The sequence below is a fragment of the Erythrolamprus reginae genome, chromosome 5 (assembly GCF_031021105.1).
Source record: "Erythrolamprus reginae isolate rEryReg1 chromosome 5, rEryReg1.hap1, whole genome shotgun sequence".
In the NCBI taxonomy this organism is placed as follows: domain Eukaryota; kingdom Metazoa; phylum Chordata; class Lepidosauria; order Squamata; family Dipsadidae; genus Erythrolamprus; species Erythrolamprus reginae.
In genome coordinates, this window is record NC_091954.1 from 15,108,851 (window position 1) to 15,133,532 (window position 24,682).

At 40.2% G+C, this 24,682-nt stretch overlaps 1 protein-coding gene across 2 annotated transcripts in view; it reads right to left on the bottom strand.

The window, feature by feature from the left end:
• Positions 1–24,682, bottom strand: part of JMJD1C (jumonji domain containing 1C) — a 213,147-nt gene that overhangs the window by 7,357 nt on the left and 181,108 nt on the right. For both annotated transcript variants that reach the window (XM_070752116.1, XM_070752115.1), the window contains 14 exons: positions 22,294–22,495; positions 19,973–20,187; positions 16,329–16,481; positions 15,706–15,795; positions 14,733–14,860; positions 14,331–14,544; positions 11,871–12,085; positions 10,481–10,759; positions 8,316–8,484; positions 6,378–6,468; positions 5,958–6,088; positions 4,783–4,905; positions 3,990–4,129; positions 1,145–1,321 (listed from right to left, as the gene is read on the bottom strand). In XM_070752116.1, the coding sequence (XP_070608217.1) occupies positions 1,145–1,321; positions 3,990–4,129; positions 4,783–4,905; positions 5,958–6,088; positions 6,378–6,468; positions 8,316–8,484; positions 10,481–10,759; positions 11,871–12,085; positions 14,331–14,544; positions 14,733–14,860; positions 15,706–15,795; positions 16,329–16,481; positions 19,973–20,187; positions 22,294–22,495 (2,327 nt within the window). The remainder of the gene's footprint in view (positions 1–1,144; positions 1,322–3,989; positions 4,130–4,782; positions 4,906–5,957; positions 6,089–6,377; positions 6,469–8,315; positions 8,485–10,480; positions 10,760–11,870; positions 12,086–14,330; positions 14,545–14,732; positions 14,861–15,705; positions 15,796–16,328; positions 16,482–19,972; positions 20,188–22,293; positions 22,496–24,682) is intronic.

Sequence of the window (24,682 nt, forward strand, 5' to 3'; positions counted from 1 at the left end):
AACCCTCTAAAAGGATGCAGATGACCAGCTGTCTGCAAAGAATATAAATCCTTCCATTCCCCACCATCCAGTCAGAGCTGAAGCAGCTTATTGGATGAGAAGTGAAACATCTTCAAAAGAAAAACAAGGAACTCCAATGGCACCTCAAAAAAGCACCTTTGCTTTTATACTGTTTTACAGCCCCTCCCTGAGCAGTTTACAAAGTCCGCATGTTGCCTACAAGAATCTGGGTCCTCATTTTACAGACCTCGGAAGGATGGAAGACTGAATCAACCGTGAGCTGGTGAGACTGGAATTGCCAAACTACAGCCAACTGGCAGTCGGGAGAAGTAGCCTGCAGTACTGCATTCTAACCTGTTGTGGTTGGCTCTGGCCCAGCTCCTGCCCCAAGGACTGTGGAGGTGGGGGAGACATCCACATGCTGCAGGCCTGTTTTGCCCCCCGGTGGAATCTGCTGATGAAGGCTCCTCTGACCAAGAAGACATGAGTGACAGGGAGGAGGAGAGTGTGGCAGACAGCTCAGAAGGAGATCAATTATCTAGCTCCTCCTTGGATTCGGAACAAGAGTTAATGATACAGCCACGCATGAGGAGAGCAATGCATAGGCAACAACAACTGAGAGATTATTATCAAAGAAAATGAGGCCACCTGTGGTTGGGTGGGGCTGTGGTAATTAGTGAGGCTGCTATAAATAGCAGCCTGTGGGTTTGGCCATTGTGGAGGATTATCTGACCGTGGTGTTTCGTGACTGCTTTACTGATTTTGACCTTTTGTGTGCTGATTTTCCCCGCTTTGAAACGAAACCAGAGCAAAGTGTGTTTCACTTTGTGAAAGAAGAAGGACTGTGAATTGCCTCACAGCTGCAAGCTAAGTATCACAGAACTGATAAGGGACTTGTACAAATTACCAGTTTGTTTGGAGACCAGTGCTCTTTGCTATACCAAAAGAGGGCTTGGTTTAAGTGAATTTTCATTATAAAGAACATTGTTTTGAATTTTCAAACGTGCGTGTGTCTGAAATTTGTACCTGTGAAGTTTTGGGAGGATTCCACCAGAGAGCCCGACAGAACACTAACCACTGCGCCACCAAATTTTCTCTTCAACTTTTAAAAAAAGATTAAAACAACATGTTACATTAGTTTTACCTGGTGCAGAGCTCCTGCTGGTAAAACCACAGCATCGCCAAGAAACTGGATAAGGGTGCAGGTTTTCACTCCATATTCTTCAAGCAGTCTTTGGCGGAGCGTTTTGTTTACATACCAACTCTGATCACGTATTGGATCATGCTCTGGTAATACATCTAAACCTTCTTCCTTTGCAACCTGTAATATATATATTTTTTTAAAAAAAAGAATGATCTGTGTTGATTAAGGAAGGAGTATAAATACATACACATCTGTGACAATTCTGATTTCAAGGTAAATTTACCTTGTTTTCTGCTGCTGCAATTCATGTTTTTGCTTTCAATTTGAAATGGTTATTCTTTCTTTCTGTATATGTGTACATAGAAACATAGAAGTCTGACGGCAGAAAAAGACCTCATGGTCCATCTAGTCTGCCCTTATACTATTTTCTGTATTTTATCTTAGGATGGATATATGTTTATCCCAGGCATGTTTAAATTCAGTTACTGTGGATTTATCTACCACATCTGCTGGAAGTTTGTTCCAAGGATCTACTACTCTTTCAGTAAAATAATATTTTCTCATATTGCTTTTGATCTTTCCCCCAACTAACTTCAGATTGTGTCCCCTTGTTCTTGTGTTCACTTTCCTATTAAAAACACTTCCCTCCTGGACCTTATTTAACCCTTTAATATATTTAAATGTTTCGATCATGTCCCCCCTTTTCCTTCTGTCCTCCAGACTATACAGATTGAGTTCATTAAGTCTTTCCTGATACGTTTTATGCTTAAGACCTTCCACCATTCTTGTAGCCCGTCTTTGGACCCGTTCAATTTTGTCAATATCTTTTTGTAGGTGAGGTCTCCAGAACTGAACACAGTATTCCAAATGTGGTCTTACCAGCATTCTATATAGCGGGATCATAATCTCCCTCTTCCTGCTTGTTATACCTCTAGCTATGCAGCCAACCATCCTACTTGCTTTCCCTACCGCCTGACTGCACTGTTCACCCATTTTGAGACTGTCAGAAATCACTACCCCTAAATCCTTTTCTTTTGAAGTATTTGCCAACACTGAACTGCCAATACAATACTCAGATTGAGGATTCCTTTTCCCCAAGTGCATTATTTTACATTTGGAAACATTAAACTGCAGTTTCCATTGCTTAGACCATTTATCTAGTAAAGCTAAATCATTTACCATATTACAGACGCCTCCAGGAATATCAACCCTATTGCACACTTTAGAGTCATCGGCAAATAGGCAAACCTTCCCTACCAAACCTTCCCCTATGTCACTCACAAATATATTAAAAAGAATAGGACCCAGAACAGATCCTTGTGGCACACCGCTTGTAACCTGACTCTGCTCAGAATACTCGCCATTAACAATAACTCTCTGATGTCTACGCTTCAGCCAGCTGCAAATCCATTGAGCTATCCAGGGATTAAGTCCAATCTTCACTAATTTATCTATCAGCTCTTTATGTGGAACCGTATCAAAGGCTTTGCTGAAGTTCAGGTAGGCAATATCCACGGCACCACCTTCATCCAACACCTTTGTGACATAGTCAAAGAAATCAATGAGATTAGTCTGACATGATTTGCCTTCAGTAAAGCCATGCTGATTTGGGTCTAATAAGTTATTGTTTTTTAGGTGCTGATTTATCCTCTTTTTGAGTAGAGTCTCCATCATTTTAACTACAACTGATGTCAAGCTAACTGGCCTGTAGTTACCAGCTTCTTCTCTACTGCCCTTCTTGTGAATAGGCACAACACTGGCCATTCTCCAATCCTCAGGAACTTCTCCTGTTAACAAGGATTGGTTAAACAAATCAGTCAGGGGGGTAGCAATGACAGATCTGAGTTCTTTAAGAACTCTGGGGTGGATGCTTCGGATTGTGTCCCCTAGTTCTTGTGTTCACTTTCCTATTAAAAACACTTCCCTCCTGGACCTTATTTAACCCTTTAACATATTTAAATGTTTTGATCATGTCCCCCCTTTTCCTTCTGTCCTCCAGACTATACAGATTGAGTTCATGAAGTCTTTCCTGATACGTTTTATGTTTAAGACTTTCCACCATTCTTGTAGCCCGTCTTTGAATGGTTGCGCACGGTACATGTGGTTGCGCAAAAGACATGTGAAGCTGTGTTTGTCTTCTGGTTCTAGTTCTTCTCAAACCCCCATCTCCAGAGCTTCTTTTCACAGCGTTATGTGTAAATTAGTTAATGGAGAGAAAATTTAATGTGCTAGTACAATGACTCAAGAACTGAGTCAGATGGCACCACTGATCATATAGTCAGTCAACACATCAATTTCAGAACTCGTAAAAGTACTTCTATGTTGCATCTTCTTTCCCCTGGTAAAAATTGGATTGCCTCGAAAAAGCCAGCTCCCTTGCTTTGTGTATGATAAACTTCACTATCAATTAAATCAGTGCCCCCCCCCCCCTTTTGGGTACTAGAGACCAGTTCTATGGAGAAAGATTTTCCTGTGGACCAAGTGGGAGCATGATTTTGTATGCTGGCTGCATCCTGCTGATGGCGCTTCCATTTGCGCAGCCTGGTTGCTGGTATGCTGCGGACCAATGCCAGTCCACATACCGGGAGTTGGGGACCCCTGAATTAAGTAACATATACTGTAATAACAAATATCATAACGTATTTTAAAAAAACCCAAATGGCTGTAATTTGAGGACTATCTATACAGGTGTAATAATCACATTTGTAGGATGTATTTCCACATTACTGGAACCAATCATGCTGTTTCATCTACTATCGTGTAGAAATTGGGCGCACCCATTGTAATTAGTTCTGTAACGAAGACAATTTAGTTCTAATATAAAGTATAAATGAATCAAACTAACCTTTTGTAGAAACTCTTTTATTTTGTCGACATCCTTGTTGGCATAAATATGCCACAAAGCACCTGGCAATTCACTTGAATCCTTCAGTCTTTTTCTTAGCAGATCATCCAAATCTTCTTCTTCAAACTTTTTTAATACCCCTGTGAATTGACAAATGGAGTCACTTTCTAGAGCTGAAAAAGTTTTGATATATGGCTAATGCTGTATTACAAAATCCATTCTTCTGTCAAAGAACGGTTGGTTCTGTATAACCAAAAGATGTTGGAGGGCATCAAAATCTTGTCTGATTAAAAATTATAAAGAAACATTTAAAGAATAGATTGAAGAATTAGTCCTGTTGTGCGGTAGGAGTTTGACCTTGTAACACCTGATTTATTTATTTATTTATTTATTTTATTTATTTATTTATTGGATTTGTATGCCGCCCCTCTCCGGAGACTCGGGGTGGCTAACAGCAACAATAAAGCAGTGTACAATAGTAGTCTGATGTTAGAAATAATTAAAAGCCCATTAATATAAAAAAATACACCATACATACATACATACCATGCATAGAATTGTAAAGGCCTAGGGGGAAGAGGGTCTCAATTCCCCCATGCCTGATGGCACAGGTGGGTTTTAAGCAGATTACGAAAGGCAAGGAGGGTGGGGGCAATTCCAATCTCTGGGGGGAGTTGGTTCCAGAGGGCCGGGGCCGCCACAGAGAAGGCTCTTCCCCTGTCTACTGATTTTTTACAGATTCTACTACACACATTAATATTGTAACATGTACACATTCAAATGTTATTTTTACCTGATTTTGAAGGGACTCCATTCCCCTTTGCGATACCAACACTGACAAGGATGTTCACAATGTCAGATACTTCAATATGAAGATTTGTAGTTCCTACATCATGGTCTTTTGCAGCAGCTACACCTTTTACAAAAATAAAGTATGAATGTATCAAAATCACATTCTTAACCTGATCTTTATTTTTCATCTACAATAAACTTAAAAGCCCCCCCCACCCCAAAAAAAATGCAACACACTGTATGTCAAATACACCTATCATGTAAAATGTAGAGATAAATGAAAAGCTTAACATAATTTTATAAATAAGAGATACAGTGATACCTCGTCTTACAAACGCCTCGTCATACACACTTTTCAAGATACAAACCCGGGGGTTTAAGATTTTTTTGCCTCTTCTTACAAACTATTTTCACCTTACAAACCCAAGCCGACACCACTGGGATGCCCTGCCTCCGGACTTCTGTTGCCAGCGATTCCCCTGAGACTCCCCTCCACGGGAAACACCACCTTCAGACTTTTTGCCATGCTGCAGGGGAATCCCAGTAGTGCAAAAATGGACGCTTTGCTGGCAATGGAAGTCCAGAGGTGAGGTTTCGCAGGGAGGGGAGCCTCAGTGAAATCGCAGCATCACAAAAACACGGACGTCTGGAGGTGGGGTTTCGAAGACTTCTGTGTTTTTGCGATGCTGCAATTTCACTGATGTTTCCTTCGCTGGGAAACCCCACCTCCGGACTTCTGTTGCCAACAAAGCGCTCATTTTTGCGATGCTGGGATTCCCCTACAGGGATTCCCCTGCAACATCTCAAAAACACAGAAGTCTGGAGGTAGGGTTTCCTATGGAGGGGAGCAAAAGGGGTGAATTTTGGGCTTGCACGCATTAATCGCTTTTCTATTGATTTCCTATGGGAAACATTGTTTCGTCTTACAAACTTTTCACCTTAAGAACCTCGTCCCGGAACCAATTAAGTTTGTAAGACAAGGTATCACTGTATAATAGTGGTGATCATAGGATCAGTACAATAATTCATTCATAACTTTGATGAAAGCGCCCTTAAGGTCTTCATATTTTCTCGGACAGATAAAATGCTTTTTAATGAAATATTTTTTGCACAACTCTAATATATTTCATATGTTCATTATGAAAACCTCAATATGTCAAAATGAAAGCGACTTACCATATGCACTGCACAATCTAGGACCCAAATCTGGGCGCACAAAAAATCCAGGCAAGTACGAAGCCAAATTAAGTTTTCCCTCTGGGTTACAATATTCAGGCAGCGGTAAGCTTTTTAATAAATCTTCATACCTGAAAAAAATAAAGATGGAAGCAACAAAAATATTTAAGAGGAGTACTTCAGAGAAAGACAATTGCGGTGAATTGCCCAGAGTTGTTCGATACGAGGCAGGCAGCAAATACATTTCATAGATAAATAGATAGATAGATAGATAGATAGATAGATAGATAGATAGATAGATAGATGATAGATAGATTAGGTAGATAGATAGATGATAGATAGATAAGGTAGATAGATAGATAGATAGATAAGGTAGATAGATAGATAGATAGATAGATAGATAAATAAATAAATAAATACCTTGCGGGCATCATGGTCTTGAAATCGTCCCCTGAAGGCAAGTCTTTCAGCTTCAGTACAATGGTTTCTCCATTTTTACTTTTTTGCCGCTCTGAAAATACATAGGTAAGTGGATGGAGTGAGCTATGAAAATGCTTGCAGTATGCGACGATATTTAACTGTACAGTGGTACCTCGACACACGAGTTTAATTCGTTCCAGACTCGAGCTCGTAAGTCGATCAACTCGCATCTCGAACGAATGCCTTTAGACTTTGTTTTTCGTGCCGAGATAACCAGAAGCAAGGAGATTCTTGCGCCACCTAGTGGAAGCTCGGCTCGTATCCCGAATTTGAGCTCGGGTGTCGAACAGAAATTTTGCTCGCGTCGTGGCTCATAACTTGGAATACTCGCATGTGGAGCAGCTCGTATCTAGAGGTACTACTGTACTGTGTCTAGGAATTTCTCAAACACCTCCTGTTTCAAATACTTGATAGACTTATGCTCTACCCTCCGAAATCAACTGAGAGTTGCAGGTGAAAAAACAAAATGGCCACTCCTGATACTCCGAAGTGGAGGGAGCAAAAGGACTCATACAGTAGTGGTCCCCACTTCCTAGCCGTTGCAGCTTAGAGCCCGGCGGAGGGGAGGGAGGGAAAGAGGAACTGGGTCACGTGAGTGGTGGACTGGCGCACAAATGCATGTGCACACAGTTTGACTGCATGTGAGTGCCAGACTGCCTCTTGCATGCCCTAGTTCCGAATAGGCTATGGCCTGATAGTGGGCCACGGCCTGGGGATTGGAGACCCTTGCCTTAGACCTTAACTACATACACAAAATGAAACACTTAATGCTTCTAAAACAAAATGAAGCTAATATTAATAACAGTCCAAAATTTTATTTATAACTAGTACAGTAATACCTTGTCTTACGAACTTAATTGGTTCCCGGAGGAGGTTCGTAAGGTGAAAAGTTCGTAAGACGAAACAATGTTTCCCATAGGAAACAATGTAAAGTCAATTAATGCGTGCAAGAAAACACCCCCCCCCCCGGAAATATGGCGCTTTTCTGGGCACCGCCACCTGGCTGTCGCCTTTTGAAACAGCTGGGGGACTTCTCAGCATCCTCCCGAACCCGAACGCCAAACCCGAACTTTTGCCAAACTTCTGGGTTCGGCGCCCAGCTGTCGCCTTTTGAAACAGGCGGGGGGGCTTCTTGACGTTCTTCCGAACACCGAACCCGGAAGCCCCGCCGCCCAGCTGCCAGCTTTGCAAAAGAGCCGCGGAGCTGTCGGGCCGGTCGGGAGGCTAAAGCGGAGGTGGAGAATCCCAATAGGGAATTCCATGGGCGGAGCTTTGACATCACGAAGACGTCCTTCCTGGCCGGCTGAAACGTGGACAAAAATGAGGCAAAAAATTTCCAAACCCTGGGTTCGTATCTCAGAAAGTTCATATCACGAGGGGTTCGTATCACAAGGTATCACTGTATTTTATAACTGTAGAAATGCCCATGTTGTTTTCATAGTCAAATTATGATGCATCATAATTTGTGCGAATATTTCCAGAAATTTCCATATATTATCATTACTAAAATTTGTGTATTAGTTTGTATTTTTCAAGAGGGAATCAAGCTCCTGCAACAAGAATCTCAATCTTTCCAGGCAGTTCTTGTGTTTCTGAACAATCAGAGGACTGCAGCCTACAAATGTACATGTGACTTTAAAAAAAAAAGTATATTCAAAATGGTAATATTGCAAAACTATTAATAAGGCAATCTCTGTATTTGCATTATTAATGAACCCAACATATTATTTACATAACCTTGCATCTAAAATTTAATTAATTTAAAGGATGAATTGTTGCTTTCATATCATATTTATATCCTCTGTTTTAAATTATATTACATATGCACACAAATATTTGCATACAATTATTTGAAGGTAGGAACAAAACAAAACATACTTGAAATTTCTTCAAAACCATCCCAGAATTCTTTGACATTGCCACTTGCAGTTATGCTATCTTTGCAATCCAGAAGATCAGCTTTCAAATCACCAAAATCTGAACTAATTAAATCAGCCTTCCACAAACTGGCATTCATTTTTTTGTGGATTCCGGAAACTAATACAAACTGTAAAGAATATAAAAACCATCAATAAGTGGCAGTATTTGTTTAAAAATTGTGGTAACATACACAGGTATTCCCTGATTTACAACCATTCAAAGTTACAACTGCTACACTCTCCCAGTGATCGGTGTGTGTGTATGTGTGTGTGTGTTTGAGATTTCAGGCACTTGGAGACTAGCTTGCAGGTGTGACTGGTTGCAGCATCCTATGGTCCATGACTGCAACTTGTGACATTTTTTGCCCACTGGATATGGTGGATTCACTTAATAACCACATGGTTCACTTATTAGCTTAACAACTATAGTGACTTGCTTTAAGTCCATTTTAAAAATGGCCGTGAAACCTATTTCAGATCGCTCTCCACAGAGTCTCCAGACTCTGTCACGTCTGACACATGTGCTCATCTGTGAAGAGCACAGGGCGCCAGTGGCGAATTTGCCAATCCTGGTGTTCTGTGGCAAATGCCAAGCGCCTTGCATGGTGTTGGGCTGTGAGCCCCCCATATCTAGACGTCGGGCTCTCATACCATCCTCATGAAGTCGGTTTCTAACCCTTTGTGCAGACACATGCACATTTGTGGCCTTCTGGAGGTCATTTTGCAGGGCTCTGGCAGTGCTCCTCCTGTTCCTCCTTGTACAAAGGCGGAGATAGCGGTCCTGCTGCTGGGTTGTTGCTCTCCTAGGGCCCCCTCTACGTCTCCTGGTATACTAGCCTGTCTCCTGTTAGCGCCTCCAGCCTCTGGCACTACACTGACAGACACAGCAAACCTTCTTGCCACAGCTTGCATTGATGTGCCATCATGGATGAGCTGCACTACTTGAGCCACCTGTGTGGGTTGTGGAGTCCGTCTCATGCTACCACGAGTGTGAAAGCACAACCAACATTCAAAAGTGACCAAAACATCAGCCAGAAAGCATTGGTACTGAGATGTGATCTGTGGTCCCCACCTGCAGAACCACTCCTTTATTGAGTGTGTCTTGATAATTGCCAATAATTTCCATCTGTTGTCTATTCCATTTGCACAACAGCATGTGAAATTGATTGTCAATCAGTGTTGCTTCCTAAGTGGACATTGATTTCACAGACGTTTGATTTACTTGGAGTTATATTGTGTTGTTTAAGTGTTCCCTTTAAATTTTTTTTGAGCAGTGTATATCATGCTTGTTTGAAAAATAAAGAGACTTTAATTTCAAAGAAATTATTTTTCGAGACTTGGAAAATTACCGGAGACCCGAGAGTAGAACAGTAACCAGCACCACATTTTGTATAGTGAATTCAAAAATTTAATAACATGTGTTAAAAAAAAATCCTTTTGTCAGGTCTGATTCTTTCAGGATTATATAAATTGATATACAGTGTTCCCTCGATTTTCGCGGGTTCGAACTTCGCGAAAAGTCTATACCACGGTTTTTCAAAAATATTAATTAAAAAATACTTTGCAGGTTTTTTCCCTATACCATGGTTTTTCCTGCCTGATGACGTCATATGACGTCATATGTCATCGCCAAACTTTCATCTGCCTTTAATAATTTCTTTTTTTAATAAACTTTAATAAATAAACATGGTGAGTAATGATCTAAATGGTTGCTAAGGGAATGGGGAATTGCACTTTAGGGGTTTAAAGTGTTAAGGGAAGGCTTGTGATACTGTTCATAGCCAAAAATAGTGTATTTGCTTCCGCATCTCTACTTCGCGGAAATTCGACTTTCGCGGGCAGTCTCGGAACGCATCCCCTGCGAAAATCGAGGGAACACTGTATCTGGAACTACAACAGCTGCTTTCTCCATTTGGTGTAGCATATTTTCAGGGATTGGGGTAAATCAGGTACCCCGTCAGATAATGGAATTTTTGGCTAAATTCTGGCTGCAGGATCACTCCCCACTGGCCAATTTATTAATAACCTTTTAAAGTATTAAAAAACCCTCAATGGATGTTATTTAAAAGAAAGAAAAAAATGATGTCGTTAGATGCTTTTTAAAAAGAACATTTTAATATATACCTTTCCTTGTTTCCAACATTCTTTGAAGAGTTTCCAGTTGTTGCTGTTTTCATGATCGCTGAGCCACAAAACATGCTTATTACAAATCCATGAATGTGGAATATGACTGAATAATCTGCTGTTATCATCTGAAATGTTTTTTCTGTTGTTCTTCGGCTCTTCCTTCATTTCAGATTTTACATTTACCTTTGATGTTCTATTTGGCGGTATCTTGTTTTCTACAACTGAAGCAATTATGTCATCAAGAATGTTTGGCATGGTCCTTCCACTTTTGCTACTCTATTGGAAAAATAAAACGAGGACTTAAGACGTCTTTAGTTTACAGGTCTAAAACAATTATTATGGTGATCAAACTGAATGTTTAACTGCAATATAGTATTTTTTATTAAATTGTTCATCACTTAATGTGCCCAAATCTTTCTGATCGTTACAGAAGTACTGAACCATTTCAGTAGTAAATTAACCACATATTCATAATGCAAGCATGAATCTTTAGGATTTTGTCTTATGTTTGAATACTAAGTAAATCAATATATTCAAGCTGCTTTCCCAGGGAAATCTGGGATGAGGAAATAACACAATTTAAACAATCTATTGGCTGTTCTATTTTTTGAATTGTAGACCTTTGTTGCTGTTTGAACAAATGTTTTAATTTAGATAAATATTTCAAAAGTAAGTTACAATAAATACCAAAAGTACCGTAATTTTTATCTTGTTACTCACATTAATCTACAGATATCTAAGCAATGAAATAGGTCCTCTCTATCCTAATACAGTGGTACCTCATCTTACGAACACCTCTTCTAACGAACTTTTCAAGATACGAATCCGGTGTTTAAGATGTTTTTGCCTCTTCTTCCGAACTATTTTCACCTTACGAACCCAAGCAGCTGCTGCTGGGATGAAGGGGTTTCTTTTCCCCCCCTTTTTTGAAGAAAGAAAAGGGAGGGGAAGCTTGGAGGAGTAAAGATTTTGCATGCTTGCAAAGGCACTGAAACTGTGTCTTTTTAAGAAAGAAAAGGGAGGGGCAGCTTGGAGGAGTAAAGATTTTGCATGCTTGCAAAGGCACTCAAACGGTGTCTTTTGAAGAAAGAAAAGGGAGGGGCGCCCCCCTTGCCTTTCTTCCTTCCCACTCACCCTTTAGCCTAGCCTTGCTTCTTCCACTCGCCCCCTTTAGCTGCTCCTCCCTGCCCTCTCTTCACCTCCCTTCTAAAGTTTGGGATTTTCCTGAAGGATTTGCACGCATTATTTGCTTTTACATTGATTCCTATGGGAAACATTGTTTCATCTTACGAAATTTTTACCTTACGAACCTCCTCCTGGAACCAATTAAATTCGTATGATGAGGTACCACTGTACATCTAGAACACAGCATTTTGACAACACTCACTGTTGTTCCTGTTGAATAAACCGGAGCAAAAGCAATGCCAGCATCTGTGGAGCCTAGGCGCAATTTGCCAGCTGTAGTAGTCAGCAGGTCTCGTAATGTTGAGCCCTGCTCATTATTTTGAGACAAAGGAGTTGACACCTTGAAATTAAGAGAGTCTGAGTTGTCTTGCTCTTGTTCCTCCTTTGTATGCTTTCCAAGGGGATAATCTTTGTTTTCTAAAATCAATATATATATAGACACGAAACAAGTTACACAACTATGTAATGGTAAGGCATACTAGCAGATTGTATTTTACGAGGGTCGCCCAGAAAGTAATGCACCACATTTCCCCCCTCAGACTAGAGTAATGGTACGAATGCGAAACTTCAGATACACATTATTTGAATTGTCAGGAGTGTGTGTGTAAATTTTGTGTTTCTTCAGACAGATGGTGTAGCTGCAGCAGTGTTTTGAAATGGTGTCTTTAAATGATGTACATTACAAGCAGCGTGTCATCATTGAATTTCTCACAGTGGAGAAAGAAACTGTTGGGAACATTCACAAACGTTTGTGTACAGTTTATGGAGAATCTGCAGCCGGCAGAAGTACAGTTAGTTAGTTAATGGTGAGGCCATTAGGTGATTTGCAGAGTGCAGAAATGGCTTCGTGACCAGAGCAAGGAGTGGTACCGACAGGGCATACACGCCCTTGTGTATTGCAGGAGGAAGGCCATAGAATGGGACAGAGATTATGTTGAAAAATAGGGAGTGTAGAAGAAACATCATTCTTTCTTGTGTGTAAGTTTTATTGTGTTCAATAAATAATTGTTGAAGAAAAAAAACATGGTGCATTATCTTCTGGGCGACCCTGATATAATGAAGGGCATGATACAATTCTACTGCTTTAGTCACACAATATCAGAGATTGATTTAAAAGCTTTGAAATGCAATCAATATTATTTAACTTGCATCATAAAAAAGAGCAGAAGTACTAAAACCTCTTTTACATCAAAATGAAATACTAAAAAAAGCCCATAATCTTACAGGTTATGGCAGAATGGAAGCCACTATCAATGAGCCACAGATCTTATTCAAACTTAAAAGACAATAGCTTTCTCCTATATAGGGGGGGGGGGGGGAGGGGGGAATCTCCAGGACCAGGTGTATCTCCTGAATTTTTCAACAGGTAGTGTTATCACTGGCCCTAATATTCTTCTGGAGCATCTAGAAGGATTGGTGTTTCGTTTTGTTATTGTTAAATAGTGGTTCTGTTTCTTTACATTGGGTCATATGCAGAAATGTTGGTGGATTAGAGCTGCTGCATTGATTCCAAGTTATCCAGAGGTGGGCCTCACATACTGTAACAACTGGTTCGCCCAGAACCAAAAATGAGAGCACAGGCGGCATTGAAAAACTGGAGATTATATAGTATGTGATAGCCACAGGGCGGGCGGGCTGGCCCAGCCGCTGGTGGGAACTACCAGTTTGCCTGAACTAGTCCAAACCAGTAGCAACCCACTCCTGAATTTGTCCCTCATGCTGTTTACAACATACATGAAACTACTTGAAAGATTGCAAATGGCAATCCCATGACCATGGGATCTGCAACTGTTATAAGGGCAGGCTGGTTACCAAAATTGCCTGAAGCATAATCATGCGACCATGGACACATTGTGATGGCTGGAATTTCGAGAACTGCTCATAAATATAATTTGTCCAGTGCATCGCATCTTCAAATGATTGCTGAACCAGAGGGCCGTAAGAGAAGACTATCTGTACAGTGTTCCCTCGATTTTCGCGGGTTCGAACTTCACGAAAAGTCTATACCACGGTTTTTCAAAAATATTAACTAAAAAATACTTTGCGGGTTTTTTCCCTATACCATGGTTTTTCCCGCTCGATGACATCATATGTCATTGCCAAACTTTCATCCGCCCTTAATAAATATTTTTTTAATAAACTTTAATAAATAAACATGGTGAGTAATAATTTAAATGGTTGCTAAGGGGATGGGAAATTTGCAGTTTAGGGGTTTAAAGTGTTAAGGGAAGGCTTGTGATACTGTTTATAGCCAAAAATAGTGTATTTACTTCCGCATTTCTACGGAAATTCGACTTTCGCGGGCATTCTCGGAACGCATCCCCTGTGAAAATCGAGGGAACACTGTATACCGTTTATACTAGAGATTACATATTACATTTATGTTACACTCTACTATTACACTACATACTATATAACATAAGTCTTTAATAAATCTGTAAAAATATATCCTTTTGCCAAGGTTTAATTAGCATTAATGTTAGTTGTTCGTTCATATACTTTAACTATTACAGTCTGCTTTTCCACCATAATTTTTATTAGTAATTTTGAACATTTGACACAATAGAAAGATGGGGCATCAATCAATTGGCTGAATTTCAGCATGTCAAATAAAGATATGTTGCTGCGTTATTATTTATTTTCTTTCTGTGTTATTATTTACCTTTTTTTTCTTCTCTAGCCTTTTGCTCTGCTAGGTCTGCCAACCAATGCAGTGGGGATTGTGACTCGGGGGGATTTAACTTGCTCTCTGAATTTATGTCACTTCCTGGGCTTGCGTTGCCGTTTGCTTCCGATTTTTGAGATGGCTTTTGTTGTTGTAGCTCAGGTATGCACAGAGAAATTTTATTACTGTGATTAAGGACATTCTGTAAAATCTGTAGAGCATAATAATGTCATCCAATTATTCATCAACGGTGATTATTTCATGATATTAATACAGCTGAGATGATAAACAGAGCATGTCTAAAATGTATTATATTGTAGCATTTAACAACAAAGTATATATATAATTATGTCACATAATATGAAAATATTCCACTTGACCGCTGTATTATGGCCTTACCTGAGATACTCCATTCACTGGGGGGAACTTGCCAATTTGTACATTCTGTTTGCTGCCATATTGGCAATGGTATTTAATTTCATGTTTCTCTCTAAGCGTATGTAATGCTTCAACAAGTTCTGTTAAAACTATAAGATATAGAAAAATAATTGTTAGAACAGTAGTATCAATCTTTATGTACATCGGCGTATAAATTTATGCATGTATATGTACTGTATGTGTCCATATATTTGTATGCATAGTCTTGAGCTAATAATATTATTATATGTGGTGATAAAAAAACCCATGTTTTTCCCCAAAATAAAACCCTATCATATATATTTTTGAACCCTGAAATAAGTGCTTGGCCAAGTTTCGGTCAACCAGGAAGGACGTCTTTGTGACGTCAAAGCTCCGCCCATGGAATTCCCTATTGGGATTCCCCACCTCCATTTCAGCCTCCAGATCGGCCGAAAACACTGTTGCCGATTGCAAAAACGGTGCTCCACCGGGCGGCGGCGCCCGGCTGTAACCTTCTGAAACAGCCGGATGCTTCTCGGCGACCTCTGGAACCTGAACCTGAACTTTTGCCGAACTTCCGGGTTCGGCGTTCAGGAGAACGCCGAGAAGCCCCCCAGCTGTTTCAGAAGGTGACAGCTGGGCGGCAGTGCTTCTCGGCGGCCTACTGAACCGGAAAAGTTCAGGTTCGGGAGAACGCCGAGAAGCCCCCCGGCTGTTTTAAAAGGTGACAGCCGGGCGTCGTCGTCCAGCAGAGCGCCATTTTGCGATCTGCGGTGGGTTCGTAAGTCGAAAAAAGTTTGTATAAAGAGGCAAAAATTTCCGAACCCCCCGGTTCGTATCTTGAAATGTTCGTATCACGGGGGATTCATATCAGGAGGTACCACTGTACTTAAATTTTTTTAAAAAATACAGTAACTCTCTCTTTTTAGTTTTACCGAAATAAGGAAACGAAGCACATTCCTTGTGATCTTACCTGATCCAGGAATAATTTGAGTTGGCATTAAATGTTTATGATCATGAGGTTGTCCTTTCACACATTTCATCCATGCATATAGTTCTTTATCTGTGAACATTTAAGAAGAAATATCCTGAAGTAAATGAAATTTGCTTACCAGGAGAAAAGTGGAATCACACAAATGGGAATTCTAGTATGCATGTGAATAGAGGTGAATGAAAAGGTGAAACAGTCTGGAGAAGGGAAAGGGTGGACATGATCGAAACATTTACATATGTTAAAGGGTTAAATAAGGTTCAGGAGGGAAGTGTTTTTAATAGGAAAGTGAACACAAGAACAAGGGGACACAATCTGAGGTTAGTTGGGGCAAAGATCAGAAGCAACGTGAGAAAGTATTATTATTCTGAAAGAGTAGATGATGCTTGGAACAAACTTCCAGCAGACGTGGTTGGTAAATCCACAGTAACTGAATTTAAACATTCCTGGGATAAACATATATCCATCCTAAGATAAAATACAGGAAATAGTATAAGGGCAGACTAGATGGACCATGAGGTCTTTTTCTGCCGTCAATCTTCTATGTTTCTATGTAACAAGCAATTCTGAAATGTTTGAATATATCTTTACGAAAGCACACTGACCTCTGGAGCTCTTCCTTTCCTTAGCCTTATAGCAATCTAGACAGACCACAAATCCACATTTTTGGCAGACCCAGTGGATATTAAACAGTGTGGCCTCACAGGCATCACACATTTCACGGACTCCTCTGACTGCTCTCTTCCAAGCGATTTTGGCTGAAATACAGAGAAAACATTGTACCAAGTACTGAAGTTTCAAGACAAACAACTGTGAACTAAAACAAGAAATGAAAATGCAGCCAATCATTATTTCCTTTTAAGCAAATTTTAAAAAGCCTCTGGCACGCATAATCAATTTTTGAACTGTCATAGTATATAATTGTTTGAACTGTCATAGTATATAATTGAACTGTCATAGTATATAATTGTTATCTAAAACATTCTTATTTGAAACTCTGTATGCAATATTGCTGTATATCAAAAGATTATTTCTAGATTTTATAATTTTTTTTTCCAGAATAAAATGAAAATTTATGAAAACAAAGTAAAGTATTATTTTTAAAATGGGGAACTAGACCCTGTTAGGAGAAATTGTGGACTTTGGGTCATTTGTTTTACAATAGCAAAAAATATGATTATTCCTTCTGTTCTGGCAGGTCACAAGCCACCCAAGAATAAAGTAATGAATCAAACACACACACTCAAAATTTGTAAAAATCAAACAAGGATTGTTCTTTATGTTCAGAAAACTGCAAATCAGGAAGTTTCAGAGCAATGTGAGTTTAAGTAGGCAATAGGTCAGAGTTAATTACTCCAGTCTGTATAGGAACCTTTCAGGCTTACAGCAACCAGCAATAACTCACAATTGGAATGTCAGAATGTCACAGAGATCCAAAGGCCAAAACAAAACCAGGATGCAACAATAACTCTCTCCAAAGCTGAAGGATAATCTCCCACACAGATCTCTCAACCCTCTGCTTTTTTCAAGGTTGCAGCAGCATCATTAAGTCTCATCACCTGTGCCCTATAATGTTTCTGCTCTTGCACAACCGCTCTTGTCTTCCCAGCATTCTCCGACCCCAGCATTCAGAATAGGATCACTCATTAACTCTTCCCTTTCTGATTCAGATGAACCTCTGGCTGGAGAGCTAACTGAATCCATTCCCCTCTCTGTCTCTCCAGTCGCTTTCTGCTCCCTGTCTTTGCTTCTGGTTCACTGTCTGATTCATCCTGCAGCCAGACTGGTCTTCTGTGAACAGACGGCCCCCACTCTGCATCAAAATCAGCCACCACAGGAGCTGGCCTGAAGCCAACCACAACACCTTCTTACAGAACAATTGGGTTTAAAATGAAACGAAATATAAAGCTGTCTTTATTTTAGGGGAAATCTTTTTCACTCAGGTAAACTCAGGAGGTGAGGCAGATCAGTTCTCACTAAAGTTTTTCTATAGAATTTATGGTAATTGCATTGATAATTATTCTGAACAAAATAAAACTATTTTTTTGCAAAACAGGTTTTAATCAAAAGGCGAATGTTTAAATGAAGACTCTGGCTCACTAACTCATAGTTTATATGCTAAAAAAATCTAAGGAAAGGTTTAAATTTTTTAATGAATGTTTTATTACATTCTTTTTTTTTTGGTTTTTTTAATAAAGATATAATTACAAAAAGGGGATAAAATCAATCCGGGAAAATGGAAATTTTAATAGATCAGTTTAGACGTTTAACTACATCTTAACTCACATCCATTTTAAATAGTATTACATAAAGCCTGGTGGAAGGATTTTTTTTAAAATCATAATTGGGGAATTCACAATACAAGTTGCCAAAAATCAAAACATAGTTGTTTGAAAATAAATATACTCCATGCCAAATTCTACTAAATGAAAATAAAAAGTCTCTTCCAGTATGAAAAGCTTCTCTTAGTATTTTTTTTCCATTATGGTATTGGGTCCTTTGATTGACATACTGTAAGGCTTTATGTTCAAGGATTAGTTAGCTGTTCTGATTTTGTGCCTTTGGTATCTACTTTCTCATTACTGTTATCTTTAGATTTGTCTTCTTTAATATCTGCTTTTTTGTCTTCTGCCTCTTTCTTGTCTTCTTCTAAGCACGAATTTATTACATTCTTGATCACCACGTTATTTTTTTTGTTTTAAAAAAGTAAGATTATTCTATCGCAAACACAGGATTGCTGCGACACTACCTTTCCTGTCGTATCAGGTAATATTGATTTTGTCTCCCTCCTCTAGGTTTTTAGGCTTCTATGACTTAATTATGACTTAAATTATATAATTTAAGAGAGCTGGTGGTGGCATAGTGGTTAGAATGCAGTACTGCAGTTTAACTCTGCTGACTGCTAGCAGTTTGATCCTCACCAGCTCAAGGTTGACTCAGCCTTCCATCTTTCCGAGGTTGGTAAAATGAGGACCCAGATTGTTGTAGGTAATGTTCGGAAACTTCAGATCGTGCAGAATGCAGCTGCGAGAGCAATCATGGGCTTTCCCAAATATGCCCATGTTACACCAACACTCCGCAGTCTGCATTGGTTGCCGATCAGTTTCCGATCACAATTCAAAGTGTTGGTTATGATCTATAAAGCCCTTCATGGCACCGGACCAGATTATCTCAGGGACCGCCTTCTGCTGCACGAATCCCAGCGACCAGTTAGGTCCCACAGAGTGGATCTTCTCCGGGCCCCTTCAACTAAAGAATGTCGCTTGGCGGGACCCAGGGGAAGAGCCTTCTCTGTGGTGGCCCCGGCCCTCTGGAACCAACTCCCCCCAGATATTAGAATTTCCCCCACCCTCCTTGCCTTTCGTAAACTGCTTAAACCCACCTCTGCCGTCAGGCATGGGGGAATTGAGACCCTCTTCCCCCTAGGCCTTTACAATTCTATGCATGGTATGTATGTATGTATGTTTGGTTTTTTATATTAATGGGTTTTTAATTGTTCTAACATCAGACTACTATTGTACACTGCTTTATTGTTGCTGTTAGCCGCCCCGAGTCTCCGGAGAGGGGCGGGATACAAATCAAATCAAATCAAATCAAATCAAATGAATGAATGAATGAATAAATAAATAAATAATATGCTGACTTTGTAAACCATAGAGAGGACTGTAAAGCACTGTGAAGTGCTATATATCCTGTTTTCCCCAAAATAAGAAATCCCCTGATAATAAGCCTAATTGGGCTTTTGAATGCATGGCAATAAGGCCAAGCGCTTATTCCAGGGTCTTATTTTTGGGGAAACATGGGTAAGTCTAAGTGCTACTGTTATTAAAAAAAAAATTTAAGTGCATCCATCTACTCATCCATCATATTTGACAGTATTCCCGTGTACTTGGTTTTATAATTCCACTCCGATATATGCTTAAGAGGAAAACTCAATTCTCCATTACAGATTTTTGCGACAATTAGGAGACAGAGAGAGAAGCTATACTATCAGCATGAAATAAAACCATGCATCTCCACAAATTCATCACATAACGTTGATAACATTTTTGTAAAAGATCAAACTTTTTAATGGATTAAATTGCATAAACATGTATTGCAAAGTCTGACTCAGTGTTTACTTACATCTACACATCACACTCACCAGTACAGTAAAGAGGAAGGCATAAAATCTAGGATAGCTGAAAACAAGCATATTAAGATATGAAAAGTGCTATCCCATCACATAATAAAAATCAAATCATCTTACCATCCTTTTTGACCCAGGACATAGCTGTTTTCTCAGATGTCACTAACTGACAAAACTTGTCACCTATATGTTCTAAGATGTATTTGCAAATTTCTAAGTCCATTTCATCATCTTCGTAACTTTGATGTGTCCATAAATTCATAGCTTCATCATCATATTGATCGGGTGAAGAAAAGCCATCGATCCGAACCACTCCGTTTTTGCTAAAGGAAAGCCTAAGGAACAAAATAAAGTTATTCAGAAGAGCAACCAACACTTTAACTTTATCAAGATATTAGATAAACTAATATCAGAGATATTTCCTCACAAGATTCCTCAGTGCTTTCAGCCACGACAGAGTTTTAAATTCAGGGAGACATTCAGAGATGGATCTGTCTCAAAATTTTAACCACATAGCATAGTCAAACATCAGGAGTTGTCCAAGTTGATCAGAAGAAATGCTTTTATGGCAACCTTGGCAACTTTTGGACTTGGACTTCAACTCCCAGAATTTTCCAGCCAGCTATGCTTAAGCTGCTTAAAGTTGCTAAGATTGGAGACCCCTGCTTTATGGTGTTTTCTATTATGTCATAAAATGTTTTATGATAATGTTTATGTCATAAAATGTTTCATAAAATTTGTCTAATTTAATTTCCATGGGATTCATTGGTCCCAGATTTTGGACACATTCTGCAAATTAGCTGATTTGAGGTACATATTGGTTTAAAAATGGTCACCCAATGATCATTAAGATTGTGGAAATGAGTGTTTTAGTAGTGTATAATGAATGTCAGTTATAATCATCCAATATTTTATGTAACTCCAAAGACAACATAAGGCTATATTACATGCTTTATTAAAACAAATAGAAATTTAAGGGGAAGAAGTTTGAATAATCTGCAAATTTTCAGCATTTAAATTTAAAAACTTAATTCTCAAAAAGTTCAGATACTACTTGGCTTTAAAAAAAAAATTCTATATCAGTAGTACCTTTACTTACAGACTTAATTCGTTCCGTGACCAGGTTCTTAAGTAGTAAAGTTTGTAAGAAGCAGCAATTTTTCCCATAGGAATCAGTGTAAAAGCAAATAATGTGTACGATCGGGGAAACCACAGGGAGGGTGGAGGCCCCGTTTCCTCCCAGGAGATTCTTAGAGAGGCTCCACAGAGGTTTCTCCCCACCTTTTCTGGCCCTGTTTCCTCCCAGGAGATTCCTAGAGAGGCCCAATGGGGGCTTCTCCCTGCCTTTTCCAGTTAGTTTCGGAGGCTCGCATTTGTAAGTGGAAAATGGTTCTTGAGAAGAGGCAAAAAAATCTTGAAACACCCGGTTCTTATCAAAACAAGTTCATAAGTAGAGGTGTTCTTACGTAGAGGTATCATTTGTAGGTAGAGATAATACTGTATTAGTATGAAATAGTTTTCAAAACCCTTGGGATACAAATTTCTCATTTTGCTTTATGTCCTATTGTAAATAATGGCAACCACTCCAAGGACAGATTAGAGAAACAATATACAGTAATACCTCATGATACGAACTTAATTGGTGCAAGGAGGAGGTTCGTAAGACGAAAGGTTCGTAAGACGAAACATTGTTTCCCATAGGAAACAATGTAAAGTCAATTAATCCGTGCAACCAAAAAAACCCCGCAAAAAAACGGCTTTCGGCGACTGCTGGGAAGCGGCGCGGCTGTTTTAAAAGGTGACAGCCGGCCTGGGGGGCTTCCCAGCACCCCCCCGAACCCCGAACCCGGGTTCGGGGGGGTGCTGGGAAGCCCCCCAGGCCGGCTGTCACCTTTTAAAACAGCCGCGCCGCTTCCCAGCAGTCGCCGAAAGCCGTTTTTTTGCGGGGGGTTTTTTGGTTGCACGGATTAATTGACTTTACATTGTTTCCTATGGGAAACAATGTTTCGTCTTACGAACCTTTCATCTTACGAACCTCCTCCTTGCACCAATTAAGTTCGTATCATGAGGTATTACTGTATATTGTTTCTCTAATCTGTCCTTGGAGTGGTTGCCATTATTTACAATAGGACATAAAGCAAAATGAGAGATTTGTATCCCAAGGGTTTTGAAAACTATTTCATACTAATACAGTAGTATCTGTGTGCGCCCCAGGAGTTTGTAAATGTAAAAAATGTGCCGCAGCTCAAAAAAGGTTGAAAATCATTGTTTTAAACTATGAGCAAGGACAGTCATGCTTATGTAATATAACTTCAGCTGAAGAACAGGATAGCAATGATTAAAACACGCAAAACAATCCAAAAATGGGTGTGAATATTCTTATAAGGATATAAGCTGTAGCTCCTAGGAAAATGTGGGCATTCGGAGATTTAGCAACTTACCGGCGAAAGTAATAGAATCTACAGAAAACTGGCGAATGAGTTGATTCTTCACTTTTCTTGCTTCTGATCAGTCTACATTCCCTGCATTTTTGCAAATTGGGTCCTATTTCATAGCAAGAATCATCTTGCAGAAAAGATTCTCCAGTTTGTTTCAGCTTCTTTACTTTACGCCAATCTTTTAATACTGAACGAGGTATGCCAGCTGTAGGAAAAGAAGTATTGCTGTGATCAATACACAAGCAAATCGCAAATTGGCAAGTAAACCTGATTGAATAGAATAGAATTCTTTATTGGCAAAGTGTGATTGGACACACAATGAATTTGTCATTGGTGCAAATGCTCTCAGTGTACACACAGTAAGAAAAAAGAGTCCATCAAACCTATCTACGAGACCGCCTTCTGCCGCACAAATCCCAGCGACCGGTTAGGTCCTACAGAGTGGGCCTTCTCCGGGTCCCGTCAACAAAACAATGTCGTTTGGCGGGGTCCAGGGGAAGAGCCTTCTCTGTGGCGGCCCCGGCCTTCTGGAACCAACTCCATCCGGAGATTAGAATTGCCCCCACCCTCCTTGCCTTTCGTAAGCTCCTTAAAACCAACCTCTGCCGTCAGGCATGGGGGAACTGAGATATTCTTTCCCCCTAGGCCTTTACAATTTATGCATGGTATGTTTGTTTGTATGTATGTATGTTTGGTTTTACAAATAAGGGTTTTTTAGCTGTTTTAGTATTGGATTTACATGCTGTTGTTAGCCGCCCCGAGTCTACGGAGAGAGGCGGCATACAAATCCAATAAATAATAAAAAATAAAAAATAATAATAATCCTAACAAAACAATTTTTAATTATTTTTTTAAATTTTTGTTGGCTCGCTCCATAATTTATGGAACAGCAAACAATAATTCGGCTCATTATGTTAAATATAAAAAGCTAAATAACTGCAAATATATATTTCCCATAATTCTGTCTCTGTATTGCGTGCAGCAAAAAGTTACAGGAAGTCTTCTCTATGGGGTGCAGGTCAGGCCGAGTTTTCTGGCTAATCAATCACCCCACAATCATTGAACCAGGATTTGTGCTTTTGGCAGTGTGGGCAGGTGCCGGGTCCTGATGGAAAACTGAACTCAGCATCTCCATAAAGCTCGTCTGTGGAAGGAAGCATGTGTTGACCCTGGATTTAATAAAACACAGTGGACCAACACCAGCTCCTCAAATCAACACAGACTGTGGAAATTTTTGCATCTCATTTGGAAGCCAAGGACCCAGAGTATGGAGGAAGAACACACAGCTAGATGCTTGAAGTCCAGCATGAAGTGTGCACATGCAAAAAGCACCAAAGCCTGGTTCAATAATTGTGGGATTACTGTGCTTGAATGGCCAGCAAACTCGCCTGACTTGAACCCCATAGAGCAGAGGTCTCCAAACATGACAACTTTAAGACTTATGGACTTCAACTCCCAGAATTCTCCAGCCAGCTATGCTGGCTGGAGAATTCTGGGAGTTGAAGTCCACAAGTCTTAAAGTTGCCTAGTTTGGGAACCCCTGCCATAGAGAATCTATGGTCATTGCCAGGAGAAAGATGAGAGGCATGAGACCGAACAATGCAGAAGAGCTGAAGGCCACCATAGGCTTCCAACAGCAGTGCCACAGGCTGATAGGTGCTATGCCACGCCACTTTGAGGCAGCAATTGCTGCAAAAGGGGGCCAAACAAAGTATTGTGCATGCTTATATTTTTCAGAGGTCTGATATTGTTCTATGTACAACCTGGTGCCTGGAGGCTGTTGGGGCCTGGATGGGTGTCAACAAACTCAAACTCAACCCAGACAAGACGGAGTGGCTGTGGGTCCTGCCTCCCAAGGACAATCTGTCCGTCCATTACCCTGGCGGGAGAATCATTGACCCCCTCAGAGAGGGTTCGCAACTTGGGCGTCCTCCTTGATCCACAGCTCACATTAGAGAAACACCTTTCAGCTGTGGCGAGGGGGGCGTATGCCCAGGTTCGACTGATGCACCAGTTGCGACCCTATTTGGACAGGGAGTCACTACTCACAGTCACTCATGCCCTCATCAACTCGAGGCTCGACTACTGTAACGCTCTCTACATGGGGCTACCTTTGAAAAGTGTTCGGAAACTTCAGATCGTGCAGAATGCAGCTGCCAGAGCAATCATGGGCTTTCCTAAATATGCCCATATTACTCCAACACTCCGCAGTCTGCATTGGTTGCCGATCAGTTTCCGGTCACAATTCAAAGTGTTGGTTATGACCTATAAAGCCCTTCATGGCACCGGGCCAGACTACCTCAGGGACCGCCTTCTGCTGCACGAATCCCAGCGACCAGTTAGGTCCCACAGAATGGGTCTTCTCCGGGTCCCGTCAACCAAACAATGTCGC